The sequence below is a fragment of the Balaenoptera musculus genome, chromosome 3, assembly GCF_009873245.2.
Source record: "Balaenoptera musculus isolate JJ_BM4_2016_0621 chromosome 3, mBalMus1.pri.v3, whole genome shotgun sequence".
In the NCBI taxonomy this organism is placed as follows: Eukaryota; Metazoa; Chordata; class Mammalia; order Artiodactyla; family Balaenopteridae; genus Balaenoptera; species Balaenoptera musculus.
This window is the reverse complement of record NC_045787.1, coordinates 105,355,977-105,371,423: the sequence shown is the minus strand read 5'-3', so window position 1 is coordinate 105,371,423 and position 15,447 is coordinate 105,355,977. Positions and strand designations below refer to the sequence as shown.

The 15,447-nt window shown below is 40.2% G+C and overlaps 1 protein-coding gene across 1 annotated transcript in view; it reads left to right on the top strand.

The window, feature by feature from the left end:
* The window catches only part of FBN2 (fibrillin 2), a 223,821-nt gene that overhangs the window by 146,754 nt on the left and 61,620 nt on the right, over nucleotides 1-15,447 (top strand). Inside the window, 7 exon segments of the mRNA XM_036848958.1 lie at nucleotides 3,873-4,010; nucleotides 4,604-4,654; nucleotides 5,130-5,255; nucleotides 7,901-8,128; nucleotides 8,983-9,108; nucleotides 13,579-13,707; nucleotides 14,483-14,608. Of these exon segments, the coding sequence (XP_036704853.1) occupies nucleotides 3,873-4,010; nucleotides 4,604-4,654; nucleotides 5,130-5,255; nucleotides 7,901-8,128; nucleotides 8,983-9,108; nucleotides 13,579-13,707; nucleotides 14,483-14,608 (924 nt within the window).

Below are 15,447 nucleotides of genomic sequence, written 5' to 3'. Positions count from 1 at the left end.
TTAGAAGATATTATGCAAACTTCCTAAGTATAAACCAATCTTGAACTGTTCTATAAACTGCTTGAAGAGACTGCTGTATGCTGGTTGAAATGATTAAATATAATAGAACAATAAATTTTGTTAATCTTTCCTGCCTTACACTGCTCACATCTGATAGCTCTGCATAATCTAGTCCAATTTCCCTCATCTTTGGCTTGTATCTGCATTCTGTCCTTAAATTACGTGGACACGACAGGGGCGATGCTCCTCATCTTAGCCTATTAGCAGTGTTTAGCACAGTTCATCACTCATCCCTTCTCAAGAAGTTTTTCATTTATGGCCTCCTCTTTTTTTCCTTTCACTTTTCTGACCCGTTTCCTCAGTTTCCTTTGTTAAATCTTTCATATTCTCCTGTTTTCCAATTTGAAATGTCTCACAGGTCAGTCCTTGGACCTCTTTGCTTCTCTGTCTTACACTCATGCTTAGATGGCCTCTACATTGACTCACATTTCTCTCTCCATCCTTCATCTGTCTGCTAATTTCAGACTGGTATTTCTAATTATCTGCACAGTGTCTCCATTTGGGTGTCTAGGTGACATTTCAGACTTAGCATATCTAAAACCAAATTTCTATCTTTCAACTTAAATCTGTGTCTCCTAGAATCATTTCTGTCTTGTCAACTGGTAACTCCATTCTTATAATTGCCAGCCTCTAAAATCCTGGAGTCATCCTTGATGCTTTTCTCCCAAACTGCACATTTAATCCATCAGTAAATCCTATTGATTGTACTTAAAGTTTATCCATATTTCAACCACTTCTCACCACCAAGATCAACAACCCCCAATCCAAGCCACCATTATTTTTCTTCTTGATTTTTACTGTAGCCTCTAGCTTATCTGCTTTCCCTGCCTTATTTTTTTCAGAGATCTTAACCAACCTCTGACTATATAAGTATATCTATATTGTGACTCTGTGTGTGTGTGTGTGTGTGTGTGTGTGTGTGTGTGTAGGTATATAGGTACACACACAAGAAAAAACAATCAGGAGATAGAGATGGATTGTATATGTGTGTGTGTGTATGGATTTGGGGACTTTTTAGTGTTGATACAATACCAGCCTACAGAAGCAGAGTAAAGCCTCTGAAATCATACAATGCAGGTTTGAATCTTGATGCTGACACTCTCCTAACTGGGTGACCTTACTTGGGTAAATTAGTTGACCCCTGTGCCTCAGTTTTCTCATCTGCAAGTTGTCCATACCTTATAGGGTTGTTTTAATGGGTAAATAAACTAATACATGGAAAGCCTTTAACAGTGCTTGTTGCTACCTCAATAAATATTAGCAAATATTATTACAATATATCTTACTTAAAATGACTACAGCCAAGGTGATAATCAGTAATTAACCCAGTCCTTAAAAGACCATTTAAATACACAGTAGCCTTACACAAGCATCTCTGTTTCCTCTGTGCTATGGAATGTACAGGTTTAAGCCTATAAAAAACCTGTAATTTGAGACCTGATACAAATGCATATGAGCAAATCTTTTTCATTTGCACACAGTTTTTATCCAAACTGAATCTCAAAACAGAAAAAAGCAAACAGACCGCCTATTTCTTCCCCACATCCTTGCCCCATAACTTTTTGTATTCAGTCAAGGACAGAATTGTTTGTTTTGTTTTATCCTCTGTCCCAGAGGGCTTGGGTTGTAGGTAATGTCCTCTTACCCACTACCTTGTTCCATAGGGAATCAGAGTACAACGTCTCCCTTCATGGGCCTGCCAGTTTCATTGCAATTCCCTTTCTGTGTTTCTGGTTGTATTTTCTTTTTATTGTTGATTTTAGCAGTATAACTTTATTTACCCTTATTATTAGATGAGTTTTAAAGTAAATACTGTAGTTTACATTTAGGTCTATGATGCATTTTGAGTTAATTTTTGTGAAGGGTGTAATGTCTATGTTCATATTAATTTATCACGACCTTAGGTTTGGTAATGACTTGGATACAACACCAAGAGCATGAGTCATGAAAGAAGTAATTAATAAATCAGGCTTCATTAAAATTAAAAACTTCTGCTCTGCAAAAGATATGGTCAAGAGAAGGAGAAGCCAAGCCACAAACTGGGAGAAAATATTTGCAAAAGACATATCTGATAAAAAGACTGTTATCTGAAATATAAAGAGCTATTAAAACTCAACAATAAGAAAACAACCTAATTAGAAAATAAGCTAAAGATCTTAAGAGATACTTCACCAAAGAAGATATACAGATGGTGAATAAGCATATGAAAAAATGCTCACATAATATTTCATTAGGGAAATGCAAGTTAAAATAATGAGACACCACTACACACCTACTAGAATGGTGAAAATCCAAAACACTGAGAACACCAAATGCTGACAAGGATATAGAACAACAATAACTTATTCATTGTTGGAGGGAATGCAAAATGGTACAGCCACATTGGAGACAGTTTGGATGTTTCTTATAAAACCAAACATACTCTTAGCATACACCCCAGCAATTGCACTCATTAGTATTTATTCAAATGACCTGAAATTTATGTCCACGCAAAAACCTGTACACGATATTTATAGCAGTATAGAGTCGTTGACTGTAAAAAATGTACCACTCTGATGTGGGATATTGATAGTGGGGAAGGCTGCGTGTGTGAGGGGGCATGGAGTATATGGGAACTCTGTACTTTACGCTCAATTTTGCTGTGAACCTAAAACTGCTCTAAAAATTAAAGTCTATTTTAAAAAATGAAAAAGAAAATAAATACTGTAGGAATAGGCTTTTTCTTTATTGTTTTCCAAGACTGTGACCACACTATGCTATTAAGCTTTGTTAAATTGTTTTACACATCACCTGCAGAGGGATCACCTCAGGAGCTTGTCAAATGCAGACTCCTGGGCCACACACCTGGAAACTTATGAGTCTGCGTTTTAACAAGAAGCTTGGTAATGTTATGCACAGTAAACTGAGAGCCACAGTACTGCAAGGAAAACTTCACATATGATTTATTTTACCCAATTAATATTTGCCATGTCAACTTTGGATTCCTTTTCTCTGCTTCAAAATTGGTTTTTTAATGGGCATTTAAGGAAGAACTTAAATCTGATGTAGAAACATAGTCTAAAAAGTTAGGAGTAGTTGCCTCTGGATGGTTGGATTACAGGTGATTTTTATATTTTCTCTGCTATTTCTTCAAGTAGTTTATCATAAACATGTGTTATGTTTTGAACTAGAGATAAGGCTATACATATGTATCATAGAAAGATGCCTGAAAGAAAATACATCACATATTAGCCCTGGTGTGTCTTAATGGTGGTTTTATAAGTGGTGTTTATTTTTTTATCTTTAAGATTTCTTTTTTTCAAATTATTCATCAAATAATTATCTTTGGTTGGAGAAATACTGGCTTCTCTCCAACAGAACGGAAATTGTGTGTGGTTTATTTGGTGGAGAATTAGGAGAGAAGGAGATTACTTGGAGAATGTTATTTGATAAAATCTTAAATATCAAAGTATCTGCCATAAAGAATAAGTCTTATGAATATTTTTCATACAAGTGACGATCTTATAAGAGTAACGCCCTGTATTTGCAAATCCCAGTACGAAATCGTGGGTAGTAGCGGCTGCTCCTAGAATACCCATAGATATAATTGTATTAATTATCATATCGTGTGAAATATATACAGTACCATATTTAATTTTCATGTATGTAATATGCTGTATTTAAATGCATGTACGTGTAAATGTGTCTATAAAAAAGTTTTTAAAATAATGGTGTTGTTTTTTAATACTATTGAATAATGCCTTTGGTGTATAGAACTGAGTTCTATTTTCTTCAGAGATGAGAGCTCCCCACTATTTCCTATTCCTTTTCAGACAGCCTGAAAGGGACGTGTTGGCTCAACATCCAGGACAACCGCTGTGAGGTGAACATCAACGGAGCCACTCTGAAATCCGAATGCTGTGCCACCCTCGGGGCCGCCTGGGGGAGCCCCTGTGAGCGGTGTGAACTAGGTAGGAGCCTGGCCAGTGGGCTTCTGGGCTTCTCATCGGAAAGCTTCTTCCTCAATAGGCATCTCTTTCTCTGTTTATTTCCATCATGAAGAAGACCATAAGATCAATACCCTCCCCAACATGTTGTCTTTTCTGGTAAAATGTATTCACTTCTTGAAATATGTATTTGGTTTATCCTTTTACTATAAGCAGACCTTCTGAATAGTTTGGATAAGGAAGGGAATCAACTAGAATTTAGCTACTGGGTGACTATCAGTATCCTCCAATATTCTTATTTGCATGTGTCCCGGTAGAGCATGATGTCTCTTTTCTCTAAATCTTTTGTTTACTTGTGATTTGGTTGACAGTGTGAAAAGCAAAAGGAAATTGTAGGAAAAATTATGAGAATCTCAATATGGGTCAACACCGATGGAGTTACCACAGCATGTCATGTGCTCCACTGAATTGAACAGAGGGCAGCTGGAGTCCTTTGCCTCTAAAGCCCAGATTGTGGTTTTTATTTAGTTCAATTTAGATTCCATTATACTGTTTCTTGAGCTTAAGACAGTTGTGTTTTTTGTAATGAAGTAAAAATGTGTCCTTTGTTCTCACAGATACAGCTTGCCCAAGAGGGTTTGCCAGGATTAAAGGTGTTACTTGTGAAGGTGGGTGCATTCTTGAAAGACATTGTAAGTCTTTAGAGCAGTATTTAAAATTAACATTCACTCTCACACTTTGGAGATATTTATCACTTTCAAAAACCTTGGAATTTCAATGAAAATACTAGATGTAGTCAACAAATGTTTTAGAATAATATTCTTAGGAAACAGCTTAGAATTTCCCATTTCTCCTCTTGATGCCGTTGGGTGAATTTTCGTGAGGACATCACTAGCCTTTAAGGCACAGAACAGCTGGCAAAGGTGTATGTCTGGGATGTGTTTTATGGACGGGCAAGGCTGTGGTAGTTTTCACAGCTGGTACCCAGGAAACCCGGTGGCTTCGTTGTGGAATATTTCTGCTTAACTCAAGTAATGATCCACATTGTATTGCAGAATGAATATGCTATACAGGAAGTAAGACTACACCTGCTTTTTCTACTTGTAACATCTTTCTCTCTCTGCTTGCTTCATTTCCCTGCAGACGTTAATGAGTGTGAGGTGTTTCCTGGCATTTGCCCAAATGGACGCTGTGTCAACAGCAAAGGATCTTTTCATTGTGAGTGCCCTGAAGGCCTTACGTTGGATGGAACTGGCCGTGTGTGTTTGGGTAAGTCCATGCTCTCTTGTGTTTTATGCATGAAACCAAGCGTGAAATTTCTTATTTTTTTGGATAATGGCCTGACCAAAACTCTTTGGTCTATAGCTGGAAAACTTGCTTTAAGTGCGATATTTGGGGGAAACTCACCAGAGGATATTTTTAAAGTGAATGAATTTAAATGAACTGGTTTCTGTATAATACAGAAAGTTAGTACTACTCACAAATTTATCTCAAAAATGCATCTTCCCCAACTGAAACTCTGTACCTATTAAACACTAACATCCCATTTATCCCTCTCCCAGCCTCTGGCATCCCTGCTTCTACTTTCTGTCTCTATGAATTTGACTACTCTAAGTGCCTCATAGGAAAGGAATCATATGATATTTGTCCTCCTGTGACTGGCTTGTTTCACTTGGTGTGGTGTCTTAAAGGCTCATCCATGTTGTAGCATGTATCAGTATTTCTCTCCTTTCTCAGGCTGAGTGGTGTTCCATTGTATGTATGTACCACATTTTATTTGTCTACTCATCTGTCGATGGACGCTTGGGTGGCTTCCACCTTTCGGCTGTTGTGAATAATGCTTCTATGAGCGTGGGCGTACAAATATATTTTCAAGTCCCTACTTTCACACACACACAAAAATTATAAGTTCTTTAATCAGATATTTTAGGCTGTTTAGTCTTTCACACTGAGTCAATGGAAGAAGAGAACTATGTATATTTTGAACATAAAAGAAAAATTGGAAACTCGTGTTTGAAGTTAACATTTACCAGCCCATTGCAGCTATGCTCCGTGACAAGACAGTGGGGAAAGTCATGGCAAAGTTATGTGGCTTCTGTGTGAGAAAATTGACTGATCCTACCCCTTCCTTTACCATCTTCAGAATTTAAATTTTCTTAATGCTTTATTTTCTAAAGATTTTAAATAAGGAAGCTCTTTCTGTCAGCATTGTATTATAGAAATGCCTAGCTGACTTTATTTTTTATCAGTGTTGTTCTTAAGTTTCATGATTGAAAAAGAAACTTCTGTTGATCCTATGTTGTCTCTGAACAATTTTTTATTTACTTAAGGGATTTTTTCCCAATATCTTATGAAACAGTAAGTTTTTAGTTTGTAAAATAACTTTACATAGGCTTGTATTTGAAATTTAAGCTTGTAGACAAAGTGTGAGCAATGGTAGTATTATATTCCAAGATCTTCAAGGTATTTAAATAGGTATTCTAAAATTATATTAACTAAGTATTCAAAAAATTATATATTAAAAATTATTCCAAAACTATGTAATAAATATTTTTTAATTATTATATTCAAAGATCTTTAAGGTATTTTAAAAAGAGGGATTTTTAAAATTAGTAGTAAGAAAAAAAGTTTGCAACAGCATACAGTTTAGTTATTATAATTAACACAAATTTCATTTTAAACTAATTTTTGACAGCATATTTAAATTTGGATACAAAGTATGACTGTAAAATCATATGAAAAAAAAATCATATGGAATTGTTTAGAAATTATATTATCCAAAGTCCAATTATAAAGAAAACTTCTTTTTGGAGTTTTATTCTTAAATTATCTCCAAAGTTTAGAAAAAAGTTAAGTATCTTTTGAAGATGACAAAGTAATGTATCAGTATGGTCAAATAACTAATAAAATCTAATTGCCTTCAGTAACTAAATGATGCTATATATAAATTTATATCATTGATTTAAAATTATCACTCAGCAAAATAAATTCTCAGTAATATCACTCAAAATCATGCCTTTGTAATATTCTAAGAGGATATATTGGATTCTTCATCCTTGTACTTTTGTTAAATGCTTTTTTTTTTAACATCTTTATTGTTAAATGCTTTTTGTCACTACTTAAATTTTGCTACAATAATTTACCGTGGCTGTGAATGTGAGAAAGTTTCAAGAGATTGGCATATGAAAATGGAAAATATTCTGAGAACAAAAGAGATAAACTGCTCTGATAGGAGTTGATCTAAATCAGGAGTTCCAAACTCAGATGCTTGCAGGGGCCAAGCAGTTAACATAAATGAGTGAGGTGGTAATAAGGAGTAATGGAGACTGCAACAAACTGTAAAGCACATGTACTATCCAAACGTTTCCAAAATTAATATTTTAATTTAATGTGTGTAAGCCAGTCAAAACATTCACAGGCCGTATGTTGACAATGTTTTGATTCCTGATGTAAATATTGATATGAAACTCAGTAGTAAAGGCACAGGATTACTCTACCAGGCTCTCATAACTTTTTACATACGTAATTCAAATGCTTTTTTTTCCCCACTAATCCCAGAATTACTCATATTTTAGTGGCCCTAAAATATGCTAAAGTTAATTTATTCTTTCTGATGTCAGTGCTACGAAAAAAGGATCATAGCTGATGATAAGAAGGAATCTTATCCCAAGGGAACCTTTTCTTCCTGAAGGTGTCAGGTGAGAATTAGGTAATACTGAAGGAGAACCCACCTGTGCTCTCTTTAAATGACTGTCATTATGGTATCCATTTCAGGAGGTCAGGGACTCTGTCTCCTGCCCATTAGTGTGTCTCCAGGGCCTGGCCTCATCCCAGGGCCTAAGCAGATGCTTGGTATGTGAATGTTCAGTGCATCTTACAGCTTAATCTCAAACTGTGGTTCCCTCTCCCTGTAGACATCCGCATGGAGCAGTGTTACTTGAAGTGGGACGAAGATGAATGCATCCATCCTGTTCCTGGGAAGTTCCGCATGGATGCCTGCTGCTGTGCAGTCGGGGCAGCTTGGGGCACTGAGTGTGAGGAGTGCCCCAAACCTGGCACCAAGGAGTATGAGACCCTGTGCCCCCGGGGGCCTGGCTTTGCTAACAGAGGGGACGTTCTTACTGGGAGGCCATTTTACAAAGGTAACCGTCAGCAGCGCATTTGGTCCCTCTGCACCAAAGCTCACCTTCCGCATTCTCTGAAGATTGATTTTGCCTTAAACATTTGATTTCCCACTTTATTTTCTTTGTTAAACAAAACATGCGACCAGCCTTATGGCCCAGGAGTATAAATCACCTATACAAGTTGGTATCGAAGTGAAGATACTGAAAAAGACAGCTAATCTCACTTTTCTTACATCCTTCTACTGTACTGCTGCTTTCCTCAGCACAGCCTGACGAGATGCAGCCCTGATGTTGCAAAAAGTTCTCTATCTCCCCTAAACTTTACAAAACAAATGGTCAGAAATAAAGGGATCAGAACTGTTCAGTAAAAATACAGAATCTTTTGCACAATTGACACTTCCGGTGTGGCATCAATGTAATCATTGAAAAATTTGATATCCCCCATTTTTACTTGAGTACATTCTTTTCCATCATGTTAGATTTTTAACTTAAAATGATGGGACCTACCCTTTTATTTTTTAACATCTTTATTGGAGTATAATTGCTTGACAATGGTGTGTTAGTTTCTGCTGTATAACAAAGTGAATCAGATATACATACACATATATCCCCATATCCCCTCCCTCTTGAACCTCCCTCCCACCCTCCCTATCCCACCCCTCCCACCCTCCCTATCCCACCCTTCTAGGTGGTCACAAAACACCGAACTGATCTCCCTGTGCTATGCAGCTGCTTCCCACTAACTATCTGTTTTACATTTGGTAGTGTATATATGTCCATGCCACTCTCTCACTTCATCCCAGCTTAAGGGTAAGCTGGACCTACTCTTTTATATCAACCAGCTCTACATTCCAGCTCTGTTCTGCCTGTAGATATCAATGAATGCAAAGCATTCCCTGGGATGTGCACGTATGGAAAGTGCAGGAATACAATTGGAAGTTTCAAGTGCCGTTGCAATAGTGGCTTTGCTCTAGACTTGGAGGAAAGAAACTGCACAGGTGAGACTATTCTTCTGTTGTACTGGGTAAGCCTTGGCTCTCCTTCTTTTGCTATTTGGAAGTACTGCCTTTAAAAGCCCATCTTCTCACTAGGAACATGTACATTGTTCTTTTTATTTCCTTTTCCCTGTGCCTAAACCACTTCTCCAGCAAACTTGTTGTGAGAGAGCTGCAAAAGAGCATGAAAATAATATCTGTGCTACCTACAAGAACAATATAACAATAGGATTTTCAGAATATATGAGTACTAAAGAATATAGCCATTAAATCAACACTTGTATAAACTTGACATTCTGTTACAAATTTTAAGGTTTGTAATAGAGAAGTTGTCACTTATTTTCCTCATCTGTGGACAATTTTCTTAATAATTATGCTCCAGGCACAATCCGTATCCATACCCTTATCCGTAGTCATTCTCTTTAAGAAAATATACAAAATTCCAAGTTTTTCTATTAGGCAATATAACAAATTATTCCAAACACTTGAAGTATGTCTCCAAGGTCTTATTTTCAGAACTCTCATTTTTCATATTCTCTTTGGAATTTTCCCTTTTCTCCTGCCCCCACTACGTGTTCATGATCTCCACTGAAGTGTCTCTCTTGACTTCCTAGCTTCCTACTCCATACGATCTTCCTGATTCGCTCTTGGCCCTACCCAGCCTAGACTATCCCCTAAGCATTTCAGAACTATCCATCTGGTCTTTTGGAGTTCTGCCGTCTTGTCTTTCTGCCGTGCCTTCCATGCTGATCCCCGACTCCTAACACCCTCGCCACTGTTTTCTCCACTCGGGGCTGCTGAACTTGGGGGGGAGAGCCTGAGAAAAGCTGACCGAGGTCCCTGCATTCACCCTCAACCAGGCCTTTGAAGCTGCTGACCGATACTTGTATTCACCTCTTTACGTCCCTTAATAAATTTCTCTTTGCAGCACTTCTAAACCTCTTCTGACTTACACACCCTCTCGTATCGCTATTCATTCCTTTCCTTCTTTATTGAAGTCAAACCTGATTGCCAGGACCCTTCTCACACACCCTCTTCTCTGGTATAAAATGTCCTTTTCCAGCCCTACTCTCTCCTCCACTTCCAGAGAAAGAAATGTGATGTTCTTCTGCAATTTTCCAGCGAAACTCTCTGCTTTCACTCTCCTTCCCTCTTCCTGCTCCAGGCCCTTCTTAGCAGAGTTCACTCCTCTCTCTCTGGCATCTCCCCCTCTTTACTGGTTTCTTTCCCTAGACCTGTAAACAAGTGCAGAGCGTCTCCTCAGCCCTCCTTTTCCCTCAAGCTACCGTGCTCTTTTCCTACTTTCACCTCTCATTCCTCTCTTTTAAGTAACCATTTGCTTTGTAGCCCCTGAATGCTGACCTCCCTCCTTCAGGCACATATATATACTCTTGCAAAACACCTTTGCTAAGTTCAAAAAAATCTTTCTCTCAGTGCATATTCTCCTTGACCTCTGGCCAACCCCCTCCTTGATTTTCTTCTCTCTTAGCTTCCATGGTATTTCCCGTCTCAGTTGTCCTATCATGACTATGATGTTCCGTCTCTAATCTTCCCAGATTCTTCTTGCCTTTGGCATTTTCCATCCCTTGGGCATTTTCCAAAGTCCTCTGCTCTCTCAACATTCTGCCTCTCAGAATTGCATCTACCATCACGCCTTTTTGGATGGCCTCTGTTGAGCTGACTCCTAGGTGCCATCTCTAGCTCTCTAGTCCTCCTGAGTTCCACTCCTGCATTTCTAACTTCCATCTGGATGGTTTCTCTTTGTTTTCGTCTCCCTTTGTCCCATCCCCCTTCCTCTGCCTAGGGACTTCCTTGGATATATTAATAGTATCATTTCACTCAGGATTGAAGCCTCAGACTTAATTTTGACACCTCCGTCTCCCAATAGACAAGTGAAAAAGTTATGTATATTCTTCCATCAAAATGGCTATTTCAAGTACTTGTACTATTTCTTCTACACTATTGCTAATGCAGGTTCAGCTCCTCAGGAAACAGACTGAGCAGAGATTAGCAGGCATGAAGGTTATTAGGGATTGGTCTTGGGAGGGAGGTAAAGGAAGCAGAAGTGGGCTGTGGTGCAGTCCCAGTGTGGTCCTCAGCCCACCCGCTCCGGGAGCTCTGCATCTGGGAAGCACATCACAGTTGTCTTGAGTTAGGGCACAGGGGCTAGGTGTTTATGTACCTGCATGATGAATCTTTGCATACATCTGCCCCAAGAAGGGGTGTGACTGTGAGGAAGGTCCGCTTAGCTGAGGCTCTTCCTGAAGATAGTTCTCACCTCAGGACTTTCTGCCAGCCACAGTCCCGACAGCTGAGGGCAAGGACGCGTGAGTCCTTCCTTCCTGAAGGGGGACCTGGGCAGCACATGGCAGTCTCTACTACACTGCCGATTCCTCCAGCGTCTCCCACCCCAGTAATTTTCCAATCAGATCCTTCATTTTCACAACCACCAGGTTTTTCATCCTAAAGCAGGGCTTGGATTGTATAACTTCCCGCAAAACAACTTCTATTGACTTAGATGATCCTAGACCTAGATAAAGAAGCTTTTCCAGTTCTGACTGCCCTGTTTTTGGTGTGAAATTAGCCACGTCACTTAATGGCTCTGAAACTCACCTCGTTTATACTGTATAAGACAGAAGTTTGTTGACACCACTGCGGTGTTGTGGGATGCAATGTGAAAGGACAGTGGGACATGGTTGGCTGCCCTTCTTCACAGCATGTAAGGCCCATCTTCTGCTCCCCATGCTGGCGCCCTCAGTAACCGTACCCATCTCACCTGTACTTGCACCCATTATCAGCCTCTCTATAACTTGCTGTTCTCTGAAATGCATTAGTTTTCTTCACCTATGCATTTTATCTCTTGCCCTTCTATTTATTCTACATCTTTAAAGTTAGAATTTCTATGCAGCCTTCCAGGATCAGTTCAAAAGCCACTTCCTCCAAAATGCTAATTCTTAACAGCGAATAGCTTTCATATATACTGCCCTCTTTATGAGACAAGAACTGTTCTCAGCACTTAAGAAACATTGGTTCACTTACCCCTATGAGGCAGGTGCTACTACACGCCCCATTTTACTAGATAAAGAAACTAAGGCACAGAGAAATTAAGTGACTTTCCCAAGCCCCTACACCCAGAAGATGACAGAAGTGGGATTTGTGCCCAGTCATCTGGTTCCAGAGTTCATAATCTACACTATGCAGCTCCCACCACATCACATCAGCCAAAATCTGTCCCTCCTCTGCCATTGAACTTATTCTGTGTTCTTCCTTTGGCTCTCATCACCAGTTCCTAGATACTGATAGATAAAAATTAAGAGAATTAGTATGCATATTGTTACCTGCTTAATTGAATCAATCAATTTTGTTAAGACTTTTGTTTCAAAGAAAGTACCTGCATTTTTTCAGTATGTCCTGCAATTGGGAAAAATCAATAGAAAAAAACCAAAAGCTGGGAGAAAGCAGGGGCTGAGACTACCCCCCCCCGACCGCCCCCCGCAAGAGAACGTGTGCAAATTAGCCATTTATAAATCCTGTGATAGAAAAACTTAAAAATTTAAATTCACGAGAATAAACAGATGCTGGCAAAAACATTTTTCCCAGTCTGACAAAAATATTTAAGCAAGTCATGTTTTCTTAATCTTATTTTACAGACATGCTGCTCTATTGAAAATCTTGATTTCAGGAATGGGAGATTTCTCAGAGAATCCTGTTCCTGAGAATATAAGTGCTGCTATTAAAGATTCTTATTTACTGTAGTATGTAAAAATTGACAAACGCAAAAGCCCATCATGATCGTTTGTTTTTAATTTTAGAATTAAATCAGTAGGCTCTTCCGTCTAAATGTGACGCAGAAGCACAGTTGGGGCGTATTCCACGGCCCTGCCATATAGGTGCGTTCTCCGGCTCAGGGTTCAGTGGCCGCGTCTGCCTCTGTGGCCGTCTCTGTGGCCGTCTCTGTGGCCGTCTCTGTGGCCGCCTCTGTGGCCGCCTCTGTGGCCGTCTCTGTGGCCGGCTAGCCACCCCTGCTCAGAGGCAGCAGCCCTCACATGCCCGCACCAGGGGCGGACGTGGGCTAGTGCAGCAGAACCAGCGTGGGCTTTGCGTCGTGCGTGGGGCTCCCTCCATATGGCCACTGCTTCCTCGTTTGCCACCTGCCTTGATCGGCTCATATCAGAGTTGCTTGGTTCATCCTTCTGTTATCATTTCTAAGCCACAAAGAGAAATGCACAATTCCAGAATTCTTAAAGGCAAAAAGGGCCCACCTGCCTGTTGGCTGTGACAGTTTTGGCAGTTGGGGAAAGGAATGTGCCCGCAGCCCTGTCCCCCTCGAGGTGACCTCCTGAAAACGCATCCTTCTACGGCTCGCCCCTGCTTCCTCCGGCACCTTTGCTCGGAAGGCCAAATCTCTCTGTTCGTTAACACCTTCTCATCTCACTCTGGTTTTCTGAATTTCTTTTAAACCCTGTGAACTAGACATTGACGAGTGCAGGATTTCTCCTGACCTCTGTGGGAGTGGGATCTGTGTCAACACGCCGGGCAGCTTTGAGTGTGAGTGCTTCGAAGGCTACGAGAGCGGATTCATGATGATGAAGAACTGCATGGGTAAGCCTCTGGGGTCTGCACACCGGGCTAGCACAGACTCCTTAGCGCGACCTTGGCCTGTCTCAGAGCTGTGAACAGCGTGCTTGGCAAGGAGCTGTGGCGAGAGAGAGAACAGATCTAAGTGTCAGACAGGAAATCTGCTCCTCGATGGCTCTTGGGGAGCCCCAGCCCCTTGGTGCCTTAATGGCAGTGAGATATTGAGACTGGGTTCTGCTTATTTGTAGAATCTGAAGTCACCACAGACTAACTGCTGAGGAGCGAGTCACTGAAAATGTATGGTATTGGGTGGTGACCCCCCAAATTTATATTGTCATGCGAATCCCATGTTCTTTTCCTTACTTGTGTGTTATTACAAACACTCTTGGCATTGCCCACCTTTTAGCCCATGGTTTCATTTTTAGCAACTTATAGGACTCACCTCATGGGATACAGAAAGTGATCAGTCTAAGAGTTTTCTTTCACTTTGATTAGAGATAGAGACATATGGTGTCTGGAGTTCAGAGTGATATAAAGCGAATATTGTTTATTTTTACCTCTCACGATCCTGCTCATTTCATACAAGTAAAAGCCTTGATAGCTCACTATCTTTTCAGAGTAGAACTTTAACCTTTTATCTAGTGATCATAAAGTGAGGAGAGCTTAGCCCATCTCTTATTAACCCATCTCTCACATTTGAGCCGCAGTGACCTCAGATAATGAATCTTTCTCCCATGCTGTGTGCGTGAACGTTTTTTCCTCAGAGTTCTTTAATGGCTCTCACGTTTTTACCTTTCAGACATTGACGAATGTGAACGTAACCCTCTCCTTTGTAGGGGTGGCACCTGTGTGAACACTGAGGGCAGCTTTCAGTGTGACTGTCCACTGGGACACGAGCTGTCACCATCACGTGAGGACTGTGTGGGTGAGTTTGTCTCCTCAGCACATAAACCCTCCCAGTTCAGCCGGTAAAGATCATAAAGATCAGAGGTCATTCTCATGAACTGGTTGTTTTTGGCCTGTGAAATCTAACAGATTAAAATTTGGGAATTCAGAGTCTGTACGTTTGGATTCAGGCTGTGTCTTTAGAAAACGCTTACCCCGGTTCCCCTCTTTTTCGTTACAAGTGCACTGGAAAGGACCCTGTGGGAGGGACCCTGTGTCAGGCCTTGTAGTTCCCTCCTCCGGGTCGGCTGGGATGGGACATACGCTGCCCTTGGAAGGGCTGCTCCCTGATGGTTTGCCTGTGCGCACACATGTGCACAAGAATCCACTCGGTGCCCCACGTCAGTCATCACAGGGTCTGCTCACCTGTGTGGGAGCTCACGCGCTCCCTCCAACCCCCTCCTCACAGAAGCACTGAGGCCTCTTTACTGGCCCTGAGCTCAGGATGGGGGGCGGAGGATGTAGGTGCGACCACGGCTGGTCTTGAAGAAGCGTTCCATAGGCTTTAAAGCTTTGATTTAGCCAGGAAATGTTTTCCTCACAGTAAATCTTTCTTGAAAGTGTAAGCAAATAAAACAGTTTAAAATAGACAGATCCCACACCCCCAAATAAAAACATAACTTGAGCACACCTCCCAACTACTCATGTATTTATTTATAACCCATATTTATATCGCTATGCTAATGATTAGGTGAATCTTAAATCATAGACCGGACATTTTATTTTTTTTTAATTTTTAATTTTTTTATTGAATGAAAGATTCTTTAAATTCTGTCGTGCTTTACAATTCTCAGAAGTTTTGCATTCATGCTTTTGTAT